General features: G+C 45.5%; 2 protein-coding genes across 11 annotated transcripts in view; one reads left to right on the plus strand and one right to left on the minus strand.

Moving 5' to 3' along the window:
• Positions 1–12922, minus strand: part of TOM1L2 (target of myb1 like 2 membrane trafficking protein) — a 429404-nt gene extending 416482 nt beyond the window's left edge. For 9 of the 10 annotated variants that reach the window (XM_085628956.1, XM_085628954.1, XM_085628953.1 and 6 more), the window contains exon 1: positions 12719–12841. In XM_085628956.1, the coding sequence (XP_085485082.1) occupies positions 12719–12770 (52 nt within the window). In that variant the 5' untranslated portion in view covers positions 12771–12841. Of the gene's footprint in view, positions 1–12718 lie in introns of all 10 variants that reach the window. The other variant, XM_085628955.1, reaches the window with a different exon arrangement.
• Positions 12923–13644: 722 nt separating this feature from the next.
• DRC3 (dynein regulatory complex subunit 3) overlaps positions 13645–21834 on the plus strand; it is a 160519-nt gene continuing 152329 nt past the window's right edge. The window contains exon 1 of the mRNA XM_085630204.1: positions 13645–13709. The gene's annotated coding sequence lies outside the window, so the exon portion shown is untranslated. The remainder of the gene's footprint in view (positions 13710–21834) is intronic.

The following is a 21834-nucleotide window of genomic DNA, read 5'->3' on the forward strand; positions in this document are numbered from 1 at the left end:
TAGGATAGAGAAAACCCCTGATAAGGGTAATTAATTCAAGCTTAAGGACTGGTCAGAGAGCTTTAGGCCTCCTTTTTTCGTGAATGAAATATTGTACTTACAAGACAGGGATCCCCCTTTACAGCTCTGAAGAAGGCCGGTGACCCACATGGGTGAATAATTGAATAAGACAACTGAAACATGTCGGCAGAAAAATAATGGATGTATGAAACACTGCATTTCATAGGACCCCTAAATACTCCCAAAAAGGTTTATGTAACTTTTCCACTTTATTTTAAAACCATCCTGATTTCCAGGAAGGGAGAAATATTGCTTTATTTAGAAGTAATCACAGACCTGGTAATTTGCTGACCCCAGGAGAATACCAACCTTGTGATGGTGGTCAATCGTAGCGGGTCGCAATTTGTGACCTACCTGATTAATATTGATAACGTAGGTCGAACTGTGACCAACTATGATTCTATATTTTTGTGCACAGACCTATTAGTACATTGGTCGGTTCACAAAATCAATCAAAAACTATTTGGTAAAAAGCCCTTTATCTCATCTCATATTGATCAAAGTCAGTGTTCAAGAGTGAAAGTAAGCACTTAGCGCTGATGTCACTACTCTGTAATAATCTGCATTTCCCTCATAAAATCCCCTTACCCACGGTGAGCAGTTGAGTACTGCAGAGTGTAATGTTCAGCAAAGCTCAAGGCAAGTTACAGGTTTGGATGCCCTGGAGAAAGCCAGACAAAATCTCCTTCAGGAATTAAGGATGATGATGGCAGTATGATTCAGACACATTGCAATGTGATTGATGAGGACTGCTACGTTCTAATAAAATTCCCAATTTCAGCAGATTAAGCACAAAACAATCTCAAAACATGTTAAGATTGTTGACAATCAGTTTTGTACTTTGAAAGAGAGAATTGCCCTTTCCACAGGAAAAACTGGAGCTTGTGGGGATCCAAGAGCTTGACAGGATGGGTAAAAGGTCTAGTGGTGGCACCAGCAGGCAGATTCACATAGGTTCTCGGCGTCACCAGGCAATCCTTATAAGGCGGTAGAGGAGACACCAAACCCAAATCTGCAAATTCATTGTCTAGGTATTAAATGGACAAAGAACTGCGAGTCACCGCTCCAAACAAGATAAGTCAGTTTTGGCACCAGGTGGGATCCTGATTCAACACTGAGGGTGAGTGGGGCCTGGTTCTACAGTACCCTCAGTCAAAACCACAAGCCTCAAACTTTTCAGTTACGAATTATAGGCACAGCCTGCACCTGGGACCGGGAAGCAATTAGGAGCGACTGACCTCACACATGTTTAAAAGTACTTCTTGCCACCTCACTCCTTCTGGTACTACCTTAATAGAGTAGATGTAGGGTGCCTCTTGATAAAAAAGAAAACACAAGGCGATAATGGATGGAGCACTATAACTTTTCAAACACTCACTCCTAGTCAAAGATCTGGGTTGAATCCATCATCGTTCTTTAGCTCACTTTGCCACCCCAGTTCAGACCCAGCTATATGCAAGTCAGTCTTGACCCTGTGACTCATGAGAAAAAGCCAAGCCAGGTCTTTCCTGGACCAGAAACAAGCATCCTGAGACCGGTTTCGTGGTAACACCTCTCATCAGCCAGGCTAGCTTGAATCCAGCGGCAAAGTGAGCAAGGGGCCCACGCCTGGGCATACCCTGCCAACTTAGGGCGAACAAAGCAAACACAAGGAGATGATGGATGGAGCACTGAAACCTTTCAGCCACTCACCCCAAGTCACAGTTCTGGGTTGAATCTATCATCATCCTTTAGCTCACTATTTCCCACATGTTCTGGACCTGCCCGGGCATTCAGACCTACTGGTCATTTATCCACACGACGCTCAGGGATCTCACCGGACTGTCCCACCTGACTACTTGGGAGGGCTGTGCGCTCGGTATTCTGGGAGGGAGGAAACGACACAAAATACCAATGCGCTTTGTTTTCCTAGCCCACCTACTGGCCAAACGCTGTATAGCCATGCACTGGCGGGCCCCATCAGGACCTCCGATCGCGGCATGGGTGGGGGCGGTTCTCAAATGGGCGGCGGCCGAGGAGGACACAATCAGGGAGGAGGAAGCCAAAGGTATGCGTAAGGTCCCAATCTCCCTAGAATGGGCGCTCCTGCTGCACCAATTTAGGCAGTCCCAGACTCCAGAGAACCCAGTGGCCGCCTTACACGCCCCAAGCGCCACACAACCTCACACCGCACAGGCTCCCGAGATAGGAGACCCCCCTCCACAACCCTCCGCGGTCCCCTTGGATGCATCGGGTCTGGCCCCCCCCTGTGGGGCCGCTCCACAGCAACCCATAGCAGCCCGCATACACACTCCCTCCTAGGCGAATGGTAGCTGCATGATGGAGTAGGCAATAGCGGTCTCATAGTATACGCCTCACCCCAACGCTAAGCACCCCATGGCACCCCCCCAGTTCAGTTCTCCCCCCTAGTTTTTCTTTCACTGGCATAGACCTGCTATACCGCAGACCGCATTCACGCCAACCACGATGTAAATGTAATCCTGCAATCATTGATGGTCTACCCCACTGCGTATATGTTGCAGACATTGATGTGAAACATGATAAATGTACGTCTATATAACTAAATGCCAATAAAAAGAATTCTCAAAAAAAAAAATTCATCCTTTAGCTCACTATGTCACCCTAGTTCAGACCCAGCTATATGGAACTGGATTCAAGCTAGCCTGGCTGATGAGAGGTGTTACCCCAAAACCAGTCCCAGGATGCTTGTTTCTGGTTCAGGGAAGACCTGGCTTGGCAGTTCGGGCTGGACTGTTCCCATAAGGCACAGGGTCAAGACTGATTTGCATATAGCTTGGTCTGAACTAGGGTGGCGTAGTGCGCTAAAGAACGATGATGGACACATATAGGACACAAATGGCTCCTGACTTGGCTCTTAGTTCATTAACAGCATTGTCATCAGGGTGGGGGCAGAAATGTTTCTCAAATCATGTTTAAAAACTATCCCTTTTAATAAATACATAAAGCATGAAGTGGTAGCACCCAGTCATTTGCAATCAGCAGATTTTACACTGAAATGGCCACAAACTTCCCCACTAAAATGCGGTTTTAATGACAAAATGATACAAAGTATATTGTTTGTGAAATCAAATTTCTGCAAATATGTGTCATGTGTACATCAGCAAGTAAAGTGTTTAGAATTGTTTTGCTCCCATTTATATCTTTGTTTGCATCACACTTCTTAATTGCAAAAGAAAATGTGCTTTTGTAATTCCTGACATATTTCGAAATAGTTGTACTATTCACTTACAGGCTATTTAAATGATTTGTGTTAGAAAAAAAACAAACATTGGCATAGCCAATAGGTCTCGCTTTTGGGACCTTATAAGTGTTTAGCTATGCAACACTTGATGTTATTTAATTAAGGATATTGTGCTGGATAACTAAACACTTATAATGTCCTAAAGGCAAGACCTGTCGCCTATGCATTGGGGGGGCCTTATAAGTGTTTAGGTAGAGCTATTGACTTTGCCAATGTTTGTAAGCTGTGCAGTAGATAAGTGTGGCTGCTGTACAGCATGCTGAGAAGTTGTAATTAAAAAGTGTAAGAAGCACCGAGTGATGCTATTGTGTAGTTGAGTGATGGTATGCTGGCCCTGAGTTATGCTGTGATGTCGTTGAGTGATGCTGTGCTGGCCTTGAGTGATGCTGTGGTGGTCCTGTGTGATGCTGTGGTGGTGCTGACTGATGCTGTGGTGGTGCTGACTGATGCTGTGGTGGTGCTGACTGATGCTGTGATGGTGCTGACTGATGCTGTGGTGGTGCTGACTGATGCTGTGGTGGTGCGGAGTGATGCTGTGGTGGTGCGGAGTGATGCTGTGGTGGTGCGGAGTGATGCTGTGCTGGTGCGGAGTGATGCTGTGGTGGTGCGGAGCGATGCTGTGGTGGTGCGGAGCGATGCTGTGGTGGTGCGGAGCGATGCTGTGGTGGTGCGGAGCGATGCTGTGGTGGTGCGGAGTGATGCTGTGGTGGTGCGGAGTGATGCTGCTGAGTGATGCTGTGATGGTGCTGCTGAGTGATGCTGTGGTGGTGCTGAGTGATGCTGTGGTGGTGCTGAGTGATGCTGTGGTGGTGCTAAGTGATGCTGTGGTGGTGCGGAGTGATGCTGTGGTGGTGCGGAGTGATGCTGTGGTGGTGCGGAGTGATGCTGTGGTGGTGCGGAGTGATGCTGTGGTGGTGCGGAGTGATGCTGTGGTGGTGCGGAGTGATGCTGTGGTGGTGCTGAGTGATGCTGTGGTGGTGCTAAGTGATGTTGTGGTGGTGCTGTGGTGGTGCTGAGTGATGCTGAGTGATGCTGTGGTGGTGCTGAGTGATGCTGTGGTGGTGCTGAGTGATGCTGTGGTGGTGCTGAGTGATGCTGTGGTGGTGCTGAGTGATGCTGTGGTGGTGCTGAGTGATGCTGTGGTGGTGCTGAGTGATGCTGTGGTGACCCTGAGTGATGCTGTGGTAGTGCTGCCTGATACTGTGGTGATGCTGATTGATGCTGTGGCGCTGCAGAGTGATGATGTGGTGGTACTGGAGTGATGCTCTCACAGAGTGTTTCTGTAACGCCGCAGAGTGAAAGCCGCAATTTCCCCCACTCCTATAAATACCTCCTGCAGACATTGTTTTTAGAGATAGTTATTACTTGGCCTATGCACCGAGGCAATGATACGAGTCCCTCATGCACAAATATTACACAACTCACACTAAGTCAGTATTGCAAATACATCAGTTGTAGCCTGAGAGAAAGGTGACTGTGTTAATAATGGTATTTACTGCCCTTGAAAAAACAAGTGTTATGTTGACGCGATACTAATGCAAATGTATCCTGTAACACTTTTAAGCAGTTAACAGTCTGGCTAAAAGGTTGAACTAATATGAACCCAGGAATGGTTTCAGTATAAACTGCTCCTGCTGTTTCAGGTATTGTATTTTTAAGTTCACTTCTCAAAAAACCTTCTGCTTCAAATCCAACAACAAATAAAATTATACTCCATGTTGCTGAGTTTGACTGCAGTGTGTGATCCTCGGCAAAATCACTTTATCACACCCACCTCTGTAGCCTTGTCCTCGAAAAGTGTCAGTGTTTAAAAACAAGCTGGCCGGCCATATTACCAATTATTGTGTGGGAGAGAACCGGGACAAGTTAGAGATGTTTATCATATAACCAAAAAACATGCGTCTATATTTCTAAATGGGATTATATAATAAAATTGAGAATGAAAGCGTGAAATTGTGTTGATTGCACAATACAGATATACCAAGAGTCCTTGTATTTCAAAGACATCTGGTAAAAATCACATATTCCAAGAGCCTTACTTTTCTCTAGGAAGAAGCTTGTAAAGTATGCTCTGGAGAGAACACATAACTCATTTAAAATCTCGACAATTCAATGCTGTGTGTATCCTTCCTCATTTGGAGACGCTCATGCGGTCTGCATTTCGAAGAATGTTGAAATTTTTGTTAAACTGGTAGCCCTTTCTCTCACTTCTTTTCTCATTTTAATACACCCATAAACTTATCGCGACCCCCACTCGAGAGAAATGATGCAGACACTCCAAAACGAACTGAGCTGTCCTGGAAATCTGAAAAGACACATCAGGTCAGCACTTTCCATGAATGCCACCTGCGAACAATACCATAATCCGGAATGACTTTAAGAGTTAAATTGCGGTCTGTAGCGCCTTGACGCCAGTGACACTCCCGGCTAGTTTTGACCCACTTGTATGAACTTTGGCAAAAATACATCCCTCTCGCGGTACCTCACATTGCATCTCAGCTCAAATGAGCACCTTTTAAAAGTCTCCTAGAAGCCCATAATTCTCTGGGGGTACTGGAGAATCATGCAACTCGCCGAATAGTGCTTTAACGCCGCTGCATGGGTAGTAAGCGCTGTGTAAGTACAATTTGAAATCATATTAAACTGGGCGGATTCAATAACTTTTAAAGGAATGTATTAAAACTGAAAACAAATCTGCTTTTCTACATAACTTACTGTCCAAGGCACCGGCCACTGCACAGAGCAGGATGAATGCATGCTGACCCATGCATGCGCATCAATCCCGGCTTAGCATAACATCCACAGAGCGCCAGCGGTCCTTCTTCCCAGAGGAAGTTCTGAGCCCAGCAGTGGAAGGAAAACTGGCTTCACAAAGCACAAGGGGGCAGATTTATGAGGGACTTGCGCCCCTTTTACGCCGCCGTTGCGTCACTTTTGTGACGCAGCGGCGGCGTAAACCCTGCGCCATTTTGCGCCCCATTTACATCGTGACGCATCTATGGAGATGTGTCACGATGTAAAGCCCTGCGCCACATGAAACCTGCGTCAGGTTTCATGTGGGCGTTTCTACTCAGGGGGGGCGTTCCGTCGCAGGAACGCCCCTGAAAAGTGACTCAGTGAAATCTATAAGATTTCACTGAGTCACTTTCCTAACGCTGATGCGTCAAAACCCTGCGCCTGCTTGAAGCAGGCGTAAGGCTTGACGCACCATGTTAGGGATAGGGTAGGTTGGAACAGTGCTGGAGTTGCGTCGCGCTTGCAACGCAACTTCAACACTGCGCCAACCTTACACCGGCAGATGCGTCACGTATCTGCTTGTCCTTGCGCCACGATGCACCGCATTGTAAATGCGGCGCATCTGCAGTGGCGCAAGGGCAAACTTGCGTGACGCATCTTCCCTGGCGCATCCATGCTGATTTGCAGGGATGCGCTAGGGAACATAAATCTGCCCCAAGGACTTTATTTCCACCCACTCCCCAGGGGGAGGTGGAGGGAACTAAAGGAGGGAGGGGAGGGAACTAAAGGAGGGAGGGGAGGGAAACCAAAGCGACCAATGGGAACGCTCGCCGGGAGTTTTCTCCCCTTCTCCGGGAATGTCGAAGCCAATCAGAAGCATGCTCGTGCCCCATTGAGCAGCAGGCGGGTTTACTACGGAGTGATGAGAGCGGGGTCCCATGTGGGAAACCAAGGAGGGTGGAGAGAAGTCCTGCAAACAGGACCCCTTAGTGTAGGAAAGTGAAAACTTTTAGGGCGAGACAACGCCGGCACTGTGCGGCTCTGTGCACCGACCCCCAAGCACTTTATCTTGGAACGTCACTCCTCCCGCAATCTGATTGAATGTGAGCCTAACGCCCGGATCATAGCATGTCAGGAAAGCAACGCACACATTAACAACCATTTTCAGAAACTGGTAACAGATGCTGTTTGTCAAACGGTGCTTTGGAGCCACGAATTTAAAGTCAATGGACTGCGTGTTTTTCCTCTGAAAGCATGTCCAGAAACCCAATTAGCTTCGTTTCTTTTAAACACTTCGTAGAAATAATAGGACGATGTTTATGCCTCGACGCTTTAATGCTTCGCTGTGGGTGCCTGGAAGTCCTATCAGTGTTCACCCTAGGTCTGCACTACTGCTTCACGCTTGTTCTCACGCCTTTCCGTTCCCATCTGCCCATGTCCTGCAGTGCCTTCAAACCATACACCTCTACCCTTCCACTATGCACAGTCTCCTACTCTTATCACTGTTCTCACACCAAGCCTTGGCAGGAGCGCTGTAATTATGTGAAATAGCTGCTGTGCATTTTTCCACATAATTATGCATTTGCCACATCTGGAACATAATTTATATTTTTTTCAACTATCTGCAGATTTTAATGAAAGTAACATTTTTTTAGCTCAAGCGGGTCAAAAGTTTCTAAAAATCCAGCGAGAAAGGTTGCCGCGCAGTGAAAGGACTTTCTTAAAGATTGCTTGGTCATCTTTCATTTGCTTATAGTTATATTTGGGTGTTAAACTGGCACTAACGAAGATAAACTTTTGTCCAGGCAGCGTTAACATGTTTAACAAGCATTTTCAATGTAATCGGTCCGATTGCATTGCAAATGCTTAAGTTTAAAACTGAGCGCTTCGCGGACTCCGCGCTCAGTTTCTTTATATATTTCTTAACTTCAACACTGAGCGCGGTGTCCTTGAAGTGGGCGCTGCGCTCAGTGCTAAAGTTAAGAAATATACAACTAAACCGAGCGCGGTGTCCATGAAGCGGCGCCACGCTCAGTTTCAAAGTTAAAACAAAAAAAGTAAAAAAATAAAATAAAAAAAAGGGTTTGCAGAGCGTTTCCCTTGCGGGAGCGAGCAGGGGCACCATATGTTTGCAAATTAATTACAAACATATGGTATCAAGCTCACTCCCGCAAGGGAATCGCCAAACTTGCACGCGTTGCCATTGACAGCAATGCAATGAATACACGTTTTTAGGGAGAAAAGCGAGTTAATTCCAAAAGGTCTTTTTCCTAAGCAGCGCATGCGCGCTGCGTAGGCGAGACCTAATGACATCATTAGACAGCTCATTTGACAAAAAACAATAACTGTAGTAAGAGGAAGAAAAATCAACTTTAATTTCCAAGCAGCAATTAGTAAAAAGACAAACTGACATTGAACCCCTTTCCTTGAATAGACAGCAAATGTGTCAAGATAAAAACAAGATTTAATGGCATCTTTATTGCTCATTGGTGGAGTCCCCCAAGGATCCTTCCTCTACCCAACTCTTTTCAACATGCACATGGCACCCCTTGCCCACGTCATAAGAGTCCATTACATCAACATTGTCTCCCGCTCAAATTACACATAGCTCATCCTCTCCATCATCAACATAAACACCACCACCAGGACTAACTTCACCGCCTGAATGACCAACGTGGTCGACTGGATAAGGGAGAACTGCCTAAAAGTCAAAGACAAAACGGAGATCCTGATCTTTGAAAATAAAAGTTCCCCATGGGACGCCTCCTGGTAACCAGGCAAACAGGGACCCACTCCCACCCTCACAGACAGCGCCAGAAACCTCAGGTATCATCCTAGATGACAAACTCACAATGAATAAACAGGTGAACACAGTGACCTCATCCTGCTACCTCATTCTCAGAATGCTACACAAGATCTTCAAATGGCTCCCCACGTACACAAGACACACTGTCCCCAGGCCCTCATAACCAGCAGACTAGACAATGGCAACGTGCTCTACGTCAGCATCTCCAACCAGCAAACTCTAAGACTACAGACCATCCAAACCACCACCACAGACGCATCCTAGAGGTCCCCAGAAGCACCCACATTACTCCCTACCTTGCAGAACTTCACTGGCTACCATACAGAAATGATTCTCCATTCAAGCTGCTCATCCTCGCCTACAAAGCCCTCCACAATACTGGACCTCAATGACAGACTTCACTCTACCATCCAGCCAGAGAGTTTTGCTCAGCCTCACTCGCCCTTGCATGTGTCCCTTGCATCTGCAGAAGCAAGTCAGGAGGCTGCTCTTTCTCCTACCACGCTACCAAGACCTGGACTAAACTTCCTCATCACAGCAGGACCGCCCCTTCACTACTCAACATCTTCAAGATACTGAAGACCTGGCTGTTCAAATATAAGTATTGTACTTAGGCCAGGGTAGAGAGACCCTCCACCTAAACCAGAAGGGTAGAGAGGTATGTCAGGTGTGGATACGTCCTCCCAAATCGAATTGGTAATTACTAAAGGAATCCCAACCGGTGTACTAAAGGCTCAGCGCTAAACTCTCGAGGGGTTGCCCACTCAGCTCGGGAAAGGAACCAATTCCTTTTTGTTTAGTAACCCTCACACACCCTAGTGGTGTCATGCTTCATCATCAGGTTCACCCTGACTCCTAAAGGTCAGGGTGGGCTCGACCATGTTCCAGGGAGCTCTTTGGAGAGATAGGCCAGGGGTCTAAAGATAAAAATCCTACCCCTTCTCCAGGTATCCCTTTTTTTACAGAGGCGTAGTAGATATTAAAATTATATATACACAAGGAGTCTTCAGGAGGTGATGGTCCTATGACCCTAGTGTCTTGCTAACATGTTTCAGCCCTTCAAATAGGCCTCTTCGGTCCCGGGCTTTCTTCATGGCAAATAGAGGTTCCCTCCCTGGTTGTTCACAAAGGGATTCCCCTAACTTTTTAGTTGGAGGATGCAGAAAGAGGCATTCTCATTAATGGTATGGAAGGTATACTTATCTTCCATCCAGTTTTCTTATGTCTTATATCCGCCCTATTATGGTGGATTGCATGTGTCTCACGGGGAGCAATAGAAGGGGTAGCCCTTTAGTCACACATTCGTCAAAGGTCCTGCCCCTCGATTCCACCGACTCAGGTCCCGCATTTCCGGAGATGCGAGCCCAGGTTTAATCATTTACTTACCGACACTTATGGCTTTATTTTTAATCAATATAATATTACCTTTACTAATTAATAACTGTTCAAATAGGACCTACCTTCCTGCACCAGCGCCTGGATACCCTCACGGATGAAAAGTAGCGCCATAAAAATTGACCTCAAATAATATAACATTGCAAAATCAGCAGTGCGCAATCACTGGGTTCCATGCACACAGTAAGCACAGCATTAACACACTTACAGACGATATTGAAGGCACAAACAACTGGGACAGGCCCTAGATATAGAAGTAGGACTATATGATGTCCAATGTACGACACAGTGTATCCCAGTTCAATTTCCCACGTTCGTTCCAGTTTCTGTCATTTCTGGCACATAACAACCCCTATCACATAGAGATAACCACGAAAGTGCACACCACATCCCAGCATAACACACAGGTCACCTTACAAGAACGCTGACACTGCCTCGCCATTCGTTCCACAGTAACACCACTAAATTGGGACTACGAGGGAGACCATATGACACGATGTTATCCAACCTCATGTAAGGATGCAAAATGAATGCGATACATCTTCTTGTATTACTGTCACTGATATAGATGTGATGTATTTAATCAAAGAAAATGCCAATAAAAATGATCGTTTAAAAAAAAGTAGGACTATATGTTGTCACCTCTGGCTATGGAGGGACTTTAGTGACAGTATACACTAACAGAAAGACTACACAGACAATAATCAGGTGCTTTACATTTTGTTTCACATCACAACATTTTGTCTAGCTTATTCAAATGAGAAAAGCTATTGCAAGTTTTTTTTACGTCACAGGAGTACTCACTGTCTGTTTTGGTCTAAATCCTGGAACATGCAGTCTTTCATTATATTGATTAAAATAAAGCCAGAAGTGCCAGAAAGTAAATGATTAAACCTGGGCTGGATAGGCAAACAGATATTTCTGAGGTCCGTCAGTCGGGAGATAAACATAAATCAGAAATTTGAGTTCTTTTAATTACCTATAAACATATCACAAAAGAAAACACATTCGGAGCCCCTTTTTAGGTCGAGCATTTGAGACCTCTTGTATATACTTATATGTGTATGTACTTTTTGGGCTCTGGAGATCAGCCCTAGGACTTGTCTGCTTCAGCTTAGGGACATTTTTTTTCAGTTCAACAGCCTCCATTTAACTGTATTAATGGAAAACGACCATTAGAGGTCAGTAAAATAACAGAATTGCTTTCTGCTAGTTAATCTGCCTCAATTTAACTGTCTTGATAGAAATCGACCAGCAGAGGTCAGTAAAATACCAGAATTACTTTAGCATTCTCTGGATTCCAGTCCATAGAAATTGTCTTCCAAGAGCACCCGCAGACAATACTTTTTTCAAATCTTGTATTTTCAGTGATATGAGCACCGAAGGCCCTGATTTTATATTAAAAACAGAGCTTTGGACTATACCATTTCCAGCTGAAAGGCAATATTTATCTTCATGTGTTCCCATACCTGGCGTGTCACGTAATTTGGTGCCTACTTTCCCTCCATGTTAAAGAACAGTAGATGTTCAGCACCCAGGCTAATGTGCTGCATAGCTAAAGCTAAAGACATTTAAGGTCCCAAAGGCCAGACCAATTGCATGCACATGCTTGTTCGGTATCGTATCAGTAAAAGTAATTAATTGTATAAAGCATGCTTAAAGCGAAAACACAAAAAAAGACATTGTTTTAAGAGTAAATAACTCTACCTCCACTATCACCAGTGATGTGATGGTGCACAGAGAAGGCTGTGGAGACTGGGTTTTGGCTGAGAAAACATCTACGCTCCTTCACTCCTCTTAAGCACTGCTGTGTTACATAATAAGGCGAGTCTGTGCATCCGTAGGGTTGACGTCTGAATACACTGCGATTCTTTAAGATAGGTTCGGTGAAAATTTGAACATGCACATTAGTTAAAATGGGCACACTCACATTTCCACCAAGACTCTCTTGCTGAATCACAAGAATGAGAAGTTAGCTATACTGCTGCATTGGGTCGAATCATGATGCAACACAGCAGTATTAAAGAGGAGTGAGGGACTCTGTGACATGTTTTTCACCTAGTAAAATGTGCCTATGAAGTCATCCAAAAATAAGGGCTGTCCCTGGAAATCCGGGATTTCTGATTATCATATTTCCACGTAGACACTTGAATCTGCTGCTCCAGGGTAAATGATGCTACAGTGCATGGTTTTTAGCGCAAACTCAATAGAAATACAAGACGTGCTGCACCCTCAAAAAACTATACGCAATCAACCCATGAATGTAGAGCAGCTGGTAACCCTTCGGTACTGCATACACACCACTAAGCATAGCCACCGAGATACTAATTAGTACACATGTTGTAAGCGCTGCAGGTCCAGACCATCAGTAGTTTACCTAATCTCCTTACCAACCAGACTTGGCCGGCCCCTCCCTCAAACCCACCTTCTCCGGTTTAAGCCGCCCTCACACAACTCACCAATGCACTGCCCCACCGGGGTACTAAACGGGTTCCCCAGCAGAAACTCCATCTTGATGACAACAAACACCAGCAGCGACTCACCCACTCGGCGCTGACATGGGCAGTGCCAGATTCCGCCTGCCAGAGTCGCAGATTGGTTCTACCCGGAGGTCCGATAGTTTCATTGGATGTTCAACATGTCAATAAACGCATCTTCAAATAGCTAACGTATATGATTCGCCAAACAACTTGCCAGTCTGCTCCTCAAAACCTAAAGGAAAATCTCGAGGCAGGCAAAAGTGATGCTTCCAGTTCAACGACGTCACAGTCTTGACTGCCAACAATAATAGACATTTAAAACGGGCTAACATACCGTTTACAACAGAACCACCCCCGACCACTTTCAAACGGTGTGCTTTATTGATAAAGTAAAAACTGCATGCAAACGCATAGCATTGTCGTAAAATTCATGTCTATCTATCACATAGACATTAAAAAAATATAAATTGCTAACGATTTTATACTGTGTATTTTCGCAAACACATTGACACCCCCAATAAAAGAAATGCAACATATTTAATAATTAAATATTGTAAATATTTATGGTCGCATGAAATAAATAAAATTGTTTCAATGTATTTTTGCTATCCCTAAGGAAAAACAACACCACGGAAAGATGGCCGACGGAAACATTTTGTACTGCCCTACATTTAAGATCTTTACTTATATGCATAGAATTCCATAACAAAATTGTAGAGTAAGTCAAATGGATCCAACAATCTGCACAAGTGCATAGGACAAGCTATCCTGAATTTCAACTTTCCCCGTAGTGCTCAGTTTGTGTGGCCGGTAAGGGACACACTTTGAAGATGTCCGCGAAATTTGTAGCTTGTGTTGAAGCTGTACACTCATACCGTCACGTGACCAGTTGCCTTGGTGACTTGCAGATACTTTAGTGTTGCGAGACAGCGTAAACGTCGAGGAAGCGTCATATCCAAACCTGGAACAGGTTGGCACACACCTTTTTTTCATATTTTTTTCAATTCACAGATTAATCTACAAAAAGAAAAAAGAGCAGGAGCCTGACCTTATGTAGGAGGAGAAACGACGTAATGCTCTTGTGACTTTATTGCAATTGTGGTTAAATAATAGCGTGCACAAATTAAGTCAGCAAACGGCATACAAATGGCAAAATTTAAACAAGATGAACATTTGATCCAGAAAGTGTCATACAGAAGCGTCACACTGAGATGTACTTGGTAGAATGTTATTTATAGTGTTTTGATGTAACGCATTTTCTAGCTTTGTACAATATAAACTCGATAATGACTGTGTCCGAAAGGAGGATGCGTCCTATGGGGAATTCGTTTTTGTCAACCATATCCATATAATCCACGTTTGTTTGTTCGTAGCTATATTTTCATTGTGCTATCTGATACTGAAAGGATTTGTAGTTGCAAAGACGATCCAATAATGAGCATGATTCACACAAACCGTAAAAAATTAGCTAGCATTCGCGCCAAGAATTTTCATTACTATTAAGGACACGGAGGCGAGGATTATGCTTCTCTTTCTATTTAATGCCATTCACAGCAGCCAATGAAAACTTTGCATTATGTAAATAAACTACATTTCCCATGATGCACATGTAACACATCACATCCTATAACCCCTTCTGTGCCCCGCCCTTTCCCCCTCCTGTGCCGGGCATTGTATTAGCGGGCGGGGTCCATGACGAGATAGTCTCGTCATGGGCACAGCGCAACCGCGCTCCATGACGAGACTATCTCGTCATGGGCATAGAAGAGGTTAAGACCCCATAAGAGCCACCATAACCGGAACTCATCCTCTTTCTTTGCTCGGACAGTAAAAGTCCTAAAGTCCATAGAACTGCCTCCAATGTGGAAGAACCAAAAACAACTGGAACATAACGTCTTCTTAACCAGAAGTACTCTCAATCCATCTTCTTCTCAGAACCTGGAAGAATGAAAGACAGGAAAAACCCGTAACCTCTGTTTTTGACAGAATATAAATACAAATGGGTGGGTAAGCATTACAATACTGTAATCCAACCGGGTGGGATAATCCTCGCCTCCGTGTCCTTAATAGAATTGAAAATTCTTGGCGAGAATGCTATCTAATTTTTTATCCTATTACAGGACCGGAGGCTTCGTATTATGCTAGTTTAACGCTGATGAAACACCACATAAAACTGTTTAAAGGTAGACTCAGAAGACCAATCAGCAGAATGATTGATATCCTGAACAGTAGAACCCAACATGAATGTTTTAGAGGCCATGGTGCCCCGAACAGAATGCACCCCAAAAACTTGGGTATCAATACTCACTTCTTGCATAAAGGATTTTAACAATCTGGCTATAGTAGCCGCAGTAACAGGTCCGTAAGGTTTCTGCAAAGCAATTAATAATTGCACCACACCTTTAGGCCGAATAGACCTGGTACAGTCTTCATAAGTCTTGAGACATTGAACTACACAAAGTTTTGTGTTACCAGGTAAAGCATGATATTCCACACTAGTTGGCATAGTTTTAGTCCTAGAAGTGATGTTAAAAGAAACTCCTTCAGGAGTAAATACTCTACCTGTAATGTCTAGAGCTTTAACATCCGAAGAACGTCTACATGCAGACAGACATAACAGCATGGCTAATTTGGATGAAAGTTGTTTCCTTGTCAACATATCGTTGTGTGGCCATTGATTGAATACGGAAAGAACTAGCGAGACATCCCACAAAGAAGAATACTTCGGCTTGGGCGGATTTGCTACTCTAATACCTTTCAAGAGTTTACATACTAATGGATGCATCCCTATTGGTTTGCCCTCAATTTGGGAATGACTGGCCGAACGGAAATTGTTGATAGAACGGTATGCCAACCCCTCAGAAGCCATTTTGGACAAAAAATTACAACATAGGGTAAGTCTGCCCCCACGGGATCGACGTGTTGTTCCACGCACCAACGAACCCAACATTTCCAGGCTGAAGAATACCTTTTCTTGATTGAGGGGGCCCAAGCTTGGTTGATAAAATCTGAAACTTGTTCCGAAAATCCTGGCATTTGCCAACGTTGCCGGAAAGTCTCCAGGCCATCAGGGACAACTGCCCCGATAGTACCATCGGGTGCATCTCTCCATGAGGGCCCTGGAGCATCGTTGAGGACCACGGAATCATCCTGGGGGAGTCGCAGCTCGCCTCCAATAGTATTGGGAACCAAGGCTGCGACTTCCACAGAGGAGTCACTAGGATCACCTCTGCCTTCTGACGCATTATCTGTGCGAACACCCGGGGAATCAGAATGAAGGGGGGAAAAGCATAATTCAGTTTCAGGGACCAGTCCTGGGAAAAAGCATCTGTCGCCAGAGCCAACAGATCTGGCCTCCAGCTGAAAAACTTGGTCATTTGACGATTCAATCTGGAGGCAAACAGGTCGATCTCGCAATGTCCCCAGATCGCTTGTAGCCACTGCACTTTCTGGGGTTGGAGTTGCCAATCGCTGTAATCCTTGAGATGTCGGGAGTTCCAGTCCACCACTACATTCGACTGGCCCAGGATGTACTCAACTATGACCGAGATCTGGTGACTCAGGCAATAATGCCAAAAGTCCTTCGCTATCTCTACTAGAATGGAGGACCTCGTGCCTCCCAGCTTGTTGATGTATCAAACTGCTGAGATGTTGTCCATCCACAACAGGATGCAACACAAGACTTGTTTGGGTGACAGAGTCCTGATCGCGAATGACCCTGCAAGAAGTTCTAAGCAATTAATATGGAGGTCTAGTTCGTGTAGGGACCAGCTCCCTCCTGTGGAAATATTTCCGCAGCGAGCTCCCCAGCCCCAACGACTGGCGTCGGACTCTATGACGACCTCTGGCAAGGAGCCAAAAATGGCCCTGCCATTCCATGCCTCCACGTGGGCAAGCCACCACTGGATCTCCTCCCGTACCTCTTGGGAAAGAGGTACTAGGTCTGTGTAAGAGAGGCCCTTCTGCAGGTGCTGAATCTTTAGCCTCTGGAGGGCTCGATAATGGAGGGGCCCTGGAAAAATCGCCTGAATGGAGGATGCTAGAAGGCCCACTATCCTGGCAATCACTCTGAGTGAGACCATCTGTTTGGATAACAGGATAACAGGGAGCACAGCTCCTTTTTGATATCCTGAAGTTTGGAGCGTGGAAGACTCAACTGAGCTGTTTGAGAATTTATGACGAAGTCTAGGAAATCTATTGTCTGGGAAGGACACAGAACCGACTTGGATTCGTTGATCATGAACCCCAGGTTTTGTAATGTAGCAATGGTCATGCCTAAATGCTGAACCGCTAGGGATGGAGACTGCACCATGATAAGAATGTCGTCCAGGTAAACTATCATGCGAACCCCCCTGTTCCCTGAGGTACGCTATCACTGGCTTCATCACCTTGGTGAAGCACCACGGTGCTGAGGAAAGCCCAAAAGGAAGGACCAAATACTTGTACCATTGGTTCCGCCATTGGGGAGGAAAGATGGGAATAGACAGATAGGCATCTTGCAGGTCCAGACGGACCAGCCAGTTCTCTTGTTTCAAGAGATCCGCCACCAGATGGATGCCCTCCATCTTGAAATGTTTGTAGGTCATGTAATGATTGAAATCCTTTAAATTGAGTACCAACCTGTAACCTCCGCCTTTCTTCTGCACCAGTAAAATGTTGCTGCAGAAACCGCGAGGGTCCTCGTCGCAAAACGCTATCACGCAATTCTTCGAGTTCGGAATCTATAAAATCACACTCTAGATGGCAAAAAGAAAGCTGTCTGAGTAGCCTGCCCTGATAAGGGGTCTGAAAGAAATCTAGACGAAAGCCCTGAATTGTCTGCAATATCCAAGCATCCTGAGATAGTTGAACCCAATTGTGATAGAAAAATTGAGTACGACCCCCCAATGGCAGTAGGAATTTGTCTGGAGCACTTACCCGAAGATTCAGGGGTCTGGAATCCTCCACGATATGATCCTCTGCTGAAATTCCTCTTGTTGAAGCGCTGTCTGGTGGGGTAAAAGGTTCTCTCATGGGTGGAATCCCATTCTCCCCTGACTTAGGGTGATCAGACGTCCCCGTTTTCCCAGGACGGTCCCCGTTTTTGGAGAAGTGTCCCGACACTTTTCTCCAAGTGACTCAAATGTCCCTGTTTTCAAACAGTGTCCAGGTTAAACACAGAAATGTCCCTGTTTTTCATTGTTCCGGTTGAGCATGCGCGTGCATGCTCTCTTTGCACTGTTTACGGCATTTGTCGTCACTGAGGTGAGCGCTGTAGCAAGAAGGGAAATCCTTTGAAGAGAGACATTTTACACGCAGCGCCACCTACGTCATCGTGCCAGCCAAAGTTTCTACTTTGGATAAAACAATATTTCTTCATCCTGTAGCTTGTATTCATAGCCAAACAAACTTTTCAGTAGCCCTTATGCATACCGTGCAAGGATTAATGCATTGCTCATTGCATGTTTTATTCCTAACCAATTGATGCATGCTCTGTGTTCTCCATATCAAAGCTATGACTTGACCTTTTGACTGACCTTTCAGATCACGGCAAACTGTTTAGCTGGAAAGGACTTAAAGGAGCAGGGTTAATGCCTGTGGGAGAGGCGAGCAGCGCTGCTCGAGATTTTTGCTCAGGTCTTCACACTATTACGCTATGAGATGATACCAATGGCTAGAGTGCACTATACATGCCACAGTAAGGTAACATGACATCCCAGCAGTGACCACGCAAATGTAGGAGGACTGTGTGATCAGCCAGCCTTTGCGACCCTTAAGACCATAAGGCAGTAATACCTGGAGAGAAGTGTTTTTTTTTACATTGGTCCATAGCTGCCATTTGGCAATTTAGCATTCCGCAGTTTACCTCCCATGCTTTTCTGTCATGAGCAACTAAGCAACATTGGTGAGTTGTGCTTTACGTGGTGCTGACGCGCAGCTATAGAAACAAGCATTGATAAAGCTAGTAAATCTGGTGTTTGCTAGCCTGTGATGTTTTATTAATTTTTGGCAAATATATGCTATAGTCCTTAAAAGTGTAAATGTAATAAAAAGTACTAATGCTGCTGTGTAAAGGAGAGAGGTGCCAATAAAAGACCGCGGATTTGTTGTCTGTAATGCTTCATCTCGGTCTGTGGAGGGAGCTGTAATTGTAGTCCTTTTTCTATGTCTATGACAGCTGTCAAATAGTCCTACTTTTATGTCGATGGTTACTGCAAACCGCAGTCCTACTTCTATGTCTAAGACCTGTCCCCGTTTTTTGTTTTGAGAATCTGGTCACCCTACCCTGCCTCGACATAAGTCTCCTCTCTGAGGACCTTGGGCGAACTGGTGGCGAAACAAGCGTTCTCGGCCTCGTCCGGCCCTGTTGAAAACACCAGCCTGAAAGACTCTTTTAATGCCTGACTGTGCTTTATCCAGAGTTGTGAAGGTGCCTACATACTTGGCCACGTCTTTGACGAAACGTCCCTGAACAGGTTCCCGTCCGCCAAAGGACCCGGTTCCGCTGCTGCCAATTCTGTGAGATTGGAGTCCATGCGCATAAGGATTGATTTGCACCGCTCAGTGGAGATGGCACAGTTAGGGTTGCCCAAGAGGCATATGGCTCTCTGTGTCCATCCTGCCAGGACATGAGGATCCACTGCAGTGCCAGATGCCTGCGCTTCTAAAGCCATTTCCAAGATCTTAGCTAGAGGACCGACCACATAAGAGCTTGTCTTGGCACCCTCACCAGGCGCAATCAATACCCTTCTTGGGGTTAAGAGACTGAAGTCTATATCTGGGGTTTCTGCCACCTTATCAGAAATATCTGGCCTAGGACACTCCGAGCGGAGACTATTGCGCACCTCTTTGTCAAAACGTTTGCACAGGTTTTCGTGCAAATATGCCGCAACCTCAGGGGCAGGTAACCAATCTGATGACCTGGGGTGAACTAGATCAGCTGGGTTGAATGTGAAGGGAGTGGGAATAGCTTGAGGTGTTACCACATTTTTTTACTTCTTTGTTCTCTTCTTAGGAGGGAAATCGTCTGGGGTGTCAGTTCCCGTAGTATCCGGGTCTGTGCCAGTGTCTGGGGCCTTAGATTTGTCGGTGTCGGGGGGAGGCAGTAAAGAGAATGTGGAAGAATGAGGCCAGGATTTTGGCTGGGGGTCGTCTTTGAGTGGGTCTGACGGAGTAGTGAAACCATGACGTTTCGCGAATTTTTCAAGCTGTTTTGTTATTGGTTTCAATGCAGTAGCTAGCGCCTGCTGCACAGTCCCCGGGACTGCTTTCTCAAGGGCCTTGTTGACCGACTCCTGGACCGAGGCGTCCAGGGCCTCAACAATGTTGTCTTCTAGGGAAGGGGTTGCCACTTCCTCCTCATATAAATTATCATCCTCTTTATAAGTGACCCAATCCTCCATTGTGGGGCAGAACTTGTAAGTATATTTAACCATGAAGGTGAGGTCAAGAGAAGTAATGGGGGAGCCAACCCACAGCACAATTAAATATAAAGGTATCTAGCTCATCAGCAGCAGCTGTATAGATGTTCTTGCAGCCCACAGGGCGTAATTAGAGCAAAGAGCACAAATAAATGGAGCTGTGCACACTCCAGGACCCAAAAAAACACTTTTGCAGCCAGCCAGGCGTCAGAGAAGTTGCTCGGGGAAGATCAAGGGAAAAGTGAAAGTGCCTATGCTAATTAGGGTGGTTGTGACGTGCGTAGCCCAAATCCTACTAGGAAGTAGCCCAATTGGGCTACGCACATAGAAACTATATGAAAAATGGGCAAAAGAACAAAAAGTGGACAAATATGGGGCTATACGGCTCTGCACGCTTGGGCTGAAGAGGGGGGCCTCTGCGCGCTCACATACACTTGTGGTGTCGCTGCCGAGGGCAGCGCGGTACCCGGAGTCTCAGCAGGAGTCTAACAGCAATCTGGCCAATCGGCCGCAATGCGCGTGGTCTTTTCCCCATCGTAGCGGGTTGCTAGAGCACTGCAGACGTGCGCGATGCCGTCAAGGCAGTGCAACCTTCCGACTCCAAGTGGGAGTCCAATATGAAGACCAGAAAGGTCACCGCCCCAAAACAAAGCTCCCAAGCACAACGGGAGTCGCGATCCACCACCAGTGCACAAAGAATGAAACAGGCAAAGCTAGCATAGAAACATCGAGCGCGAGAAGCGCTAACACATATTTAAATTAGTGGCGCATGCCTGATTAACAGTGCAGATAAAACACATATAGTGATGAGACTATGAAGATCAATGCACTTAACTTTCTGCGTGAGCAGCAAAGAAAGAGAATGAGTTCCGGTTATGGTGGCTCTTATGGGGTCTTACAGGATGTGATGTGTTATATGTGCATCATGGGAAATGTAGTTTATTTACATAATGCAAAGTTTTCATTGGCTGCTGTGAGTGGCATTAAATAGAAAGAGAAGCATAATACGAAGCCTCCGGTCATGTAATATAATTAAGGTATCCATGTCTGTCTGCTCCCCTGGCGGGAAACTCAACCTTTTATTAGCTACTAAGACGTTATGAGCTGACCTCTAATAACTTATCCACGAAAGGTTATTGTACGGGTAATTAAAAACATACAAATACAAGAATTAAAATAATGACAAATAAGCAATACAAAGTGTGAAAAATAAAAATGGCCCTAATCACAGTCAGTGATGTAATAAAGTTCATAAGTTGATGTGGCAGTAGTGTCAACCTGGTCCTGTATTACAGAAAGTAATCAACTCCCCTGTCCCGGTGTGCTGGTCTGACCATTACCTAATATCTATGATTCTTACTGGGGTAGAGCCCGTTCAGAGGGCGGTTCAGTACTCCTCTTTCAGGCGCCCGTGGCATAAATTAAGGACCATACAATTTCATGGCCTCCTGTCTACAAACACCCTTAACATTCCAAATAACTCGGATGCTGCTGATAAAGCACTGTCGGACTGGATCCTCCGGCCACTGGACGTGCTTATTCCTGCTAAGTGGCCCAAGTGTCGCAATACCAAGTCTAGTCCATGCTACAGTGACAAGCTTGCCAGTATGCGTAAAGCTTGCAAAAGGCTGGAGCAGGTGTGGAGACGCAATTATGATTCTGCACGGAGGTGTGTTAGCAGCCCTATGATGAAGC

The sequence above is a fragment of the Triturus cristatus genome, chromosome 10 (assembly GCF_964204655.1).
Source record: "Triturus cristatus chromosome 10, aTriCri1.1, whole genome shotgun sequence".
Classification (NCBI taxonomy): Eukaryota; Metazoa; Chordata; class Amphibia; order Caudata; family Salamandridae; genus Triturus; species Triturus cristatus.